Source organism: Festucalex cinctus, chromosome 13 (assembly GCF_051991245.1).
Source record: "Festucalex cinctus isolate MCC-2025b chromosome 13, RoL_Fcin_1.0, whole genome shotgun sequence".
Classification (NCBI taxonomy): domain Eukaryota; kingdom Metazoa; phylum Chordata; class Actinopteri; order Syngnathiformes; family Syngnathidae; genus Festucalex; species Festucalex cinctus.
The window spans coordinates 13,107,985-13,116,331 of record NC_135423.1 but is presented as its reverse complement, the minus strand read 5'-3'; the positions used below and the strand labels follow the sequence as shown (position 1 = coordinate 13,116,331).

Sequence of the window (8,347 nt, the reverse complement as noted above, 5' to 3'; positions counted from 1 at the left end):
GGCTGCGGAAAGGACGCGGTGCGTTTTTCGTACGGCTTCCGCAAGGACTGCAATTCACACTGCGTGAGTTGCTTGTCCGGAAATCTGCTCCCGACAGACCACAAGATCACGTGGAGTTCACGCCGAGTTGAGTTCACTGTTCATCCAATAAAAACAGTGTATATAGAGTCCTATTTGTAGACAATTGCCTGTTGTCACATCGATATAATTTTTGGACATTATTTCTGGGACTTCTACCTTGGCTGTTCTACCATGGTTAAGTATGCTTTGTGTTTAAATAGTGTCATTTTGTCATGTTTTATTTATTCTGAGCTCTTTTTTTTTTTTGTCTTAAATGTCCAACTCTTGTCATGCTATGTAGCTAGCAAACGTCCCTCCCCAAAAAACGAGTTCGCAACCGGTTTTATTTTTTAAATATACCGGATTTACCTTGATGCCACACGCCCGACTTCCTGTCTGGTTCGTGTCATTTCTTTAGCTTCATGAAAATCCGCATGCGGCGTCCGGAAAAAATTGCGGAAACCTTCCGCATTGCAGCAGTCGTTCCGCACCGCACCACAGCTGGTGTGAATATTGGGCTTTTATGCAGCGTTCTCACCAAAAGCGGGGAAGGCGTTTCAGCGGCGCGTTTGCATTATAGTCAATGGAGTTCGCGCGCAATGGAACGAAAGTGCGCAGCAGCTAAAATCAAAATCGCATATTTGCCAAAGTTAAAAAAAAAAATTGAACTTTTTTCGTTTTTCGCCTCGCGGCAGCCAATCTGCTTCGAGTACGGGCTCCGTCACACACAGCGTCAACATGAGGCCCGAGCCAACAACATGGCCAGCCGGGACAGAATGGTGAGAAAAGAAGTAGCATTCACATGCTGGTAAGTCTGTTTACTGGCTAATGAACTGTACCGAGGTAGCAGCAGTGTATTTTATCTTTGATTTGCTTACATGATTTCAGTTAAGCTTCCTGTTCCTGAAATGTTTCAGGGAAAAGTTCGTTAATATCAGCAGTTACACCGTGCTCAATAATTTTGTACAAAACGTTTGTGATATGTTTCGTTCTGTTTGGATGAATTGTCATTAACAAATTATCAGGGGATAGCGCGAACGCAGTCCCCCACTACCACAAATTATGCAGTCGAGATTCCCACATTTGGGGAATTCGCAGGGGTCAGCACAGCCGGAGTGCAATGGCTGAGCCTCACCCTGGGTGAACCACCTTCTTGATCATGGTATCTCCCCTGCCAGGTAAGTATGAGTTGGATGGGGCGCGAGCACGAGAGTCATTCACGCGCACGCTATGTGAAGCGACGGTTTCATAACACGTGAATAATCATACAAAATACACACGTCGGAACATATTGCAGACATACGCAAATTTAAAAGGTATTGTACACAAATACACTTAACAAAGATACTAGTTGAGTATTTGCAGTTTGAGTGGCTTCCCATAATGCATAGCGGCTTACACACGTGACAAGTGTAGGCGTTGCTAGTGTCGTCCACTTTTACCGTTTTTTTCAACTGTTTACTAAATTTTGAAAACAATTTTGAAAATATTGCCACAATTATCCAAACACCTCACTAAATTTGTATAACCCCTACACTGTTTGCAAAACGACACACTTCAGTCTTAAATTATATGAACTTATATTAAAAACATACACATATTTACAAAAAAAAAATACTGTACAAAAATGCTGTTTTTGTCATCTCAAACACAGTCTGAAATAATGACTCAGTTACACACTACTGTGACCAATATAAAACACATTTGTAAAAAAACACAATTTTAGGGACTAGCATGTGCGAGACTTTTTTGACATGTATTTTTTGTAAGGGGTCATTTAGATGACAAAAGATATTGACAAACTCACATACTGTTTTTTTTTTCTTCAGAAATACATTTTGTTTTTCTTGTAAGGTTGAAAAAATGACTTGTCACAGCAACTTTTTTTATCCACCTTAAATTATATGGAGACTTTTTTTATTTGAATACTTCGGCTCAATGTCTGAAAAAGATTTCTTTGATGTTCTATGCTTTTCTGAGGTTTTATTATTATTAGTAAAGTAGTAAAGTAGCCCCATTATTATGAACTGTACTCTTGAGTGGGATGACCTCCATTGGCTACCAGGAGGTTGGCTCACTGGTACACCTTTATCTACAAGGCCATTATTGGTCTACTGCAGTTTTTTTTTTTGTTTTTTTTTGTGCAACTTCATCACAGCAAAGTGTTAGTTTGCGTTCAAATGACATTTTGTTGTTGCTAACCGTTCAGTTTAGACCTCAAATGGGATTTTAAATCAAATAAAAACCGAGTGCTCTTATTTTGAAAATATTTTCGGAAATGACGTCACATTGTATCAATGGCGACCTAAAACGAACCAGAAGTTATAAATGCAAGGTTTCAATAAATAAATAAATAAATAAATAAATAAATAAATGAAGAAGAAAAAAAAAACGAACCGGAAGTTACACAGAATACAATAAACTACCCATGAACTCATTTCAAACTAATTAAAAAACACAAAATTGGATTGCCGTGTTCGATTACATAATTTGAGACAGTCAATTCATAAAACGTTTCAAATAGATTTTTTTATTTATTTATTTATTATTATTTTTTTAATTCTTGAAACAACCGGCGACGTGAACGGAGTGGACGTCACTTCCTGGTATGAGTTGACCACCTCGTGCATAAACGTTAAAATTGCAGTGTGCTGTAATTCTGTTAAATTGTTCTTTCAACAAGTCGACCTCTTTAGTCCACTTCAAGACGCAAAATGGGGGACTTTGAGGCGCGAGCGACATCCATTTTGGAGCAAATGGCGAATAGAGTTGTGATCGAAATCTGCAAAGTTGTCGTTGGCTGCTACACGACTCAAGAAAGGTCGCCGGGTGATGACCACAACACTCCAGTTTCATTGACAGATAAAGTATACATCATTACTTTTTTTTTTTTTTTTTTATATATATACAGTATTCTTATTATTAATGTACCAAATGTGTTATTGTGGCATTCCCGCCCTTGCTGAGTGATCATAGAAATAGACTAGTTAGCTATGGTAGCATCCGTGTTTAAACCAGGAATGGACGAGTTTCGAAGCTGAAATCAGTTAAAATCTAGTACTTTACTTGTTTAATTACCCCCGCCTTGTGAAGAAAAATTGTTCGGTCGCCATTTTGTATCGGGACAAACACGGATTAATCTAGTTTTTGTACGTCTACAGGTACTTCAGCCATGTTATCGACCAACTGTAGAAAAGTTACTACACGAAATTTTGAAAATGTCAATTACAGTTACCAGTGACTATTGACCAATCCAAACAAAAATGGTCTCCAAATAGACCTAAAATTTGTTAAATCATTTCAATGGTTTTCAAAGGGTCCTGAGGGTGGACAAAGAAAGGAAGCCAAAAAAGTTAGGTATAGAGGAACGATATCAGAGGTGGAGGGGCTGAACAAATGTAATCAACTGAAACTTATACCTACTTTCTCTGAAACTTTACTTTTGGCCCACCGTGTATCTGTACCTATTTTCTCCCATCAGGTGGTCCATCATGCCAACACCTTCATGACATTGCTGGCTCAAGAAGCAGCCGACAACATTTGTCAACTTTTCCACGAATGTTCATCTCTGCTGCACTTGCATGTATGTGACTTGAGTATTTCATAACGCCATTTATGCAATAATACCATCTCTATGTATGTTTCTACTAAACGGGATGACATTACATATGTTAATACATGTTTTTCCCTGAAATGGAATTTACAAAAGGTCTTATACAAAAGTTTAAATCAGAGTAAATAGGAAGATTTCTTACATAAAATGCAGTCTTAGCACCCATGAGGTATGCATGACTAAAAGTATAATGGCACTCTGGTCTGATTATATAATCACGTGTAAAAACAGAGTGAATTAGACTGCATTTTACGTGATAGCTTTTCCTACCCTCTTGTTTTCTTTGAAATTCCCCTACGGATACTATTTTGTGTAACACAGGTCATGAAGATGAATAATTTGAATCACCTTGAAACAAAATTTTGGCCTATGCAGGTGAAGCAAGGGGCGGCGCAGCTGGAGGACCTGAAGAAGAGGCTGGAAGTGACGGAAACAGCGCTGAGTATGGCGTTAACAAGTGCTCACACTGTGGTAGAAAAAGAGGAGGTAAATAAGCAGGAAGTGGACAGAGAAGTCGGCACGTTGGATGGTGACACGCATAGCTCAGGTGACCTCCAGTTCTTCGTTATCGTACATATCGTCTACATTTTGTCAGTCACATCAATATGGTGATATGGTGTTGACATGGGTTTCTTCCGGTAGACTGTAATACAGTGTAAAAGATGCTGTACAAAATGGCTGCTGACTTATTGACATTGGTTTGTGATCGCAGCTGTTTCTGGTGACGTAAAGGAGTCGGCCATCGTTTACCTTACTTACAAGGTACTCCAAACCAACTCAATCATGTTGACTTTGTCTCGTGTTTTCTGCACTTGATTACTGTCCCAACATCACACAGTAGTTTCAATTTAACAGTGACCCATAATCTTAATTATTACGCCACTCACTAAAATGCAGAAAAATATAACAGGGTGACTGTCAACACATGAATTTTTCTCTGATTGTGTGGATCACAAGTGAACATTATTATTGTTATGTGTGTTTAACAGGACAATATGCATCCAGTGCTGACGCAGGACAACATTGCTGACCCGATCTCGGGTGGGTCCGCTCAGCAAGGAGGGAGCATGGACCCCAATGATCACGATGAACCAGAATTTCCGGTTAGGATGCAAAAAAAAAAGTGTCTCATTATATTACTCATATTTGTATTCAACACATCAGTTTCTAACCAATCGGTACAGAGATTCCCAACTTCTGGGCTGCGGGAAGCTATCTGATGGAACTTTATTCTGAAAAATGGATAATTAACCTGTGTATCCATCTATTGTCTTTCATAAAACAGAATAAGTACTGGAACGCACACCGCACATGTGTTTGGAATCATTCACTTCTCAATCACTGTTGACATTTTTCTATAGTCAATTATGGTATGTCATTCACTCATCAGTCAAATGGGGGGGGGGGAAGAAATTGTAACACTACATCTACCGTGATATAATTACAACACACTGGATCAAATGTAGTTAGTTGTTGGAGCTCCTGCACTATATGACTTTAGCGTTTTATTTTTATTGTCTAAGTTTAAGAAAAGAATTATATTTTTATTTTATATTATGTGCCTGTCTTGTTTTGGAAACACTGAATTAGGAGGACAAATGAACATTTTAAGGCCTTTAAAAATTGCATGTGCTTACGGTAACATTTACAACCAGTTAAAATAATCAACATGAAAGACTTGTGGAATTCATCCAAAACGTAAAAATAAAATAAAGGATAAGTAAACTATATTTATGACCCTTCTTTCACGAGCAGGAGCAGGAGTGGGAAGACGTGAGTGATGCCTGCGACCTGGATCGTGCCAAACATGGCGTCCAAGCTGGGAAACAGTGCAGCAAGAAGTCCAGCAAGCAGCAGGCCAGAGTCCACCAGCCAGCACACCACCGCAAGAAGAGCTTCTCGTGTTCACTCTGCGAAAGCATCTTCCCCCACCTGCGCAGCCTCAACGTGCACATGCGGCAGCATACTGGTCAGTGCTCACCTTACTGTGTACATGCGTCTTACTGACGTCCTATGTGTGATCAAGCTGGTCTGAAACAGTCCTCAGGGGAAAAAAAAATTCTTAGATCAAAATTGGTGTAAAAAATGTAAAATTTGACTTGGGGAATCTAAGGCAATACAATTTGTAGCATTAGGCTGGGCAGATTATAGTAATTCCCCTGTTTTTTACGTTTGGTTTGTGAAGAGCCATCAGCTCTCAATAAACAGCTTGAAGCCTCTTTTGAAGAATATTTCCAAATTTTGTTTGCCAAATTGCCACTTGCTGTGAAGTCAGTTGAGTCACCTGCCACCATACAGCGCTCATATGTCAAATTGAAGCTTCAAAGCAAAAAGTCCCCAATCGACAGCTCGTATCTAAAAGAAAAAATAAATCGGCTCACTTGTATCTCAAGGCACCACTGTATATACACATGCCGACCACCAAGCATTTACATTACCAACAATCCCGTAATATTTGTGACATTCATTTTATTTGTATGAATTGTCATTACATGATGTAGATGTTGTAATAAATAAAAAAAAGTCAAATTAACAATTTGATATACCGTACATTTAAAATTCCTGTATTTTATGAAATTGCTGGTGAATTATTTATAATCAGATTAAGTATAAGAGAATTAGTATTTTATTTTATTAAAATTAGGAATGTTCGATACACACCCCCCGACACATACTCAATTCTTTTGAGTGTTCCTGTCTGTAACATAAATAATGAAATCATTAGGTATTGAAATAAACTAGTTTCTATGTTTTGTTTTTTTTAATGTATGTCATTGAACAATTGGATAATTTATTTATTGTGAATAGTAAAATATTGAAAAACAATTTTGCATTACATAAAATAATTTTGTACTAAATAAAATAATTGGCTAATTATAATGTATCCAATTCAAAAATAATTAAATTTTATTTTGTCATTAAAATGAATTATTGTATTGTTCCATATTTTCCCCACTAAGTGATTGGGAATGAGTCCCCAGTTTCAAACCCAGCCTCTGTGTACTGTATTTGACATTTTGCTGTCGGTGTTTTGTTTTCTCAGGCGAGCGTGCTCACACGTGCGACGTGTGCGGCAAAGGCTTCACGCTCAAGCAGATCTTGCTGGACCACCAACGGATGCACAACGACGAGCGACCCTTCAAGTGCACGCAGTGCGACAAGAGCTTCTACCAAGCGTACGGCCTGAAGATGCACCAGCGCTTCCATGTGGTCCGCGGCGAGCGCGACCACAGCTGCCACGTTTGCGACAAGTCCTTCAACGTCCTCGGCAACCTGCGGCGCCACATGCGCATCCACACGGGCGAGAAGCCTTTCTGTTGCGACACGTGCGGGAAAAGCTTCAACCAGATCGACACGCTCAAGAGCCACCAGAGGATCCACACGGGGGTGCGGCCATTCAGCTGCCCAAGCTGCGCGAAGACCTTCACCCAGAAAAGCAGCCTGGAGAGGCACACAGACGCCTCCTCGCTGTTGTGTGTGGTTTGCGACGCCGCGGCGGACTGCGTGACGGCGATGAGCGCCCACTTGAAATCGCACACCGACGCCTTTCCGTGCTTCTGCAAGCTGTGCGGCTGTCGACTGAATACGGCGGAAGAGTTGCGCTCGCACCAGAAGCGCCACCACATGGTGAGCGGCGAGCACAGCTGCACCATCTGCGGGAAGACGTTCAAATCGGCACATTACCTGAAGGTCCACGTCAAGATACACAGCGGAGTCAAGCCCTTCTCCTGCGCCATCTGCTTTCGCACCTTCACGCAGCACAGCAGCCTCAAGATGCACATGGTATGCTTTTTTTGTTGTACTCTTTGTAAAAACTGTGTGACCAGCTGAGTTTTTTTTTTTTTTTTTTTTTCCCTCCCCTCCTCCACCATTTTTTGCGGCAAGGAGCTATTTTGTTTCAAATATTTATTGAAGAATGTGCCGGAACAAGTGCCGGCTAAATCTGAGCCTTTTTCCTGTGCTTGCCAGGCGTTGCACACGGGCGAGAAGCTGTTTACCTGCAGAACGTGCGACAAGCGCTTCAACAACATGGGCAACCTGACCCGCCACTGCCGCATCCACACAGGCGAGCAACCGTACGCCTGCGACGTGTGCGGCCGCAGATTCAACCAGAGCAACAGCCTCAAGGCACACCAGCAGGTCCACACGGGCCACAAGAAGTTCATATGCGACCGTTGCGGCAAGTGCTTTGGCTACAGGAGGAACCTCATGAACCACAAGTGCCTCTACTGCTGAGACTGTCTGAGTGGTTGAACGGAACTTTGCGGTTGAATGGTGGCTTCAACTGAAGGAATGCATTCTTTGGTTGTCGGTTATATACCTCACAGGCTTTGTGATGCTCCCAGGTCAAAGTCTACAGTCAAGATCTAAGCGTCTTTATTGCAGTGGTCATTAACTTGTGGTCCCAGGACCCACAGAGGACATAGCTTGCAGGTCTCCAAAAATATTCTCATTGTTGTCTCATCTAATTAAGTGCAAAAAGGCATATTACCAAAATATGCAATGCAGCTGGAAAGCATTCACCACTGTAAGTGCTGTCACTCGGATTCATTTTAATTTTGCATTAAAGTATATTAAAAACTTTTTTTTTTTCCCCCTGATTACTGTTTATTAACCAGGGATTGATGGTTATTTTGTACTTCGTATTTCTATAGTGAATAAAAAAGTGGACAT

General features: G+C 40.7%; 1 protein-coding gene and 1 non-coding gene across 4 annotated transcripts; one reads left to right on the top strand and one right to left on the bottom strand.

Annotated features, from left to right (window-relative positions):
• Positions 1–468: 468 nt before the first annotated feature.
• Positions 469–8,259, top strand: LOC144033376 (uncharacterized). Of its 3 annotated transcripts, none has more exons than XM_077541423.1 (8): positions 469–868; positions 3,542–3,643; positions 4,049–4,220; positions 4,386–4,435; positions 4,663–4,776; positions 5,429–5,642; positions 6,717–7,456; positions 7,643–8,259. In XM_077541423.1, the coding sequence occupies exons 1-8, from the start codon at positions 863–865 to the stop codon at positions 7,907–7,909; spliced, it is 1,665 nt and encodes a 554-aa protein (XP_077397549.1). In that variant the 5' UTR covers positions 469–862; the 3' UTR covers positions 7,910–8,259. The 3 variants fall into 3 exon arrangements, with proteins under 3 accessions (XP_077397549.1, XP_077397548.1, XP_077397550.1); XM_077541422.1 differs by lacking the exon at positions 469–868 and adding an exon at positions 1,260–2,927; XM_077541424.1 differs by lacking the exon at positions 469–868 and adding an exon at positions 2,936–3,458.
• Positions 1,083–1,246, bottom strand: LOC144000489 (U1 spliceosomal RNA). Its single transcript, XR_013278259.1, has one exon. It is a non-coding gene; the product is annotated as a U1 spliceosomal RNA (small nuclear RNA).
• Positions 8,260–8,347: the final 88 nt, after the last annotated feature.

What these genes read in the sequence shown, in the direction of transcription:
- LOC144033376 (XM_077541422.1), top strand. Translation starts at nt 2,775, where the DNA reads ATGGGGGACTTTGAGGCGCGAGCGACATCCATTTTGGAGCAAATGGCG. An exon ending in TGGTGACACGCATAGCTCAG is followed by an intron (nt 4,221 to 4,385) that starts GTGACCTCCAGT and finishes TTGTGATCGCAG; the next exon opens with CTGTTTCTGGTGACGTAAAG. An exon ending in GCACATGCGGCAGCATACTG is followed by an intron (nt 5,643 to 6,716) that starts GTCAGTGCTCAC and finishes TTGTTTTCTCAG; the next exon opens with GCGAGCGTGCTCACACGTGC.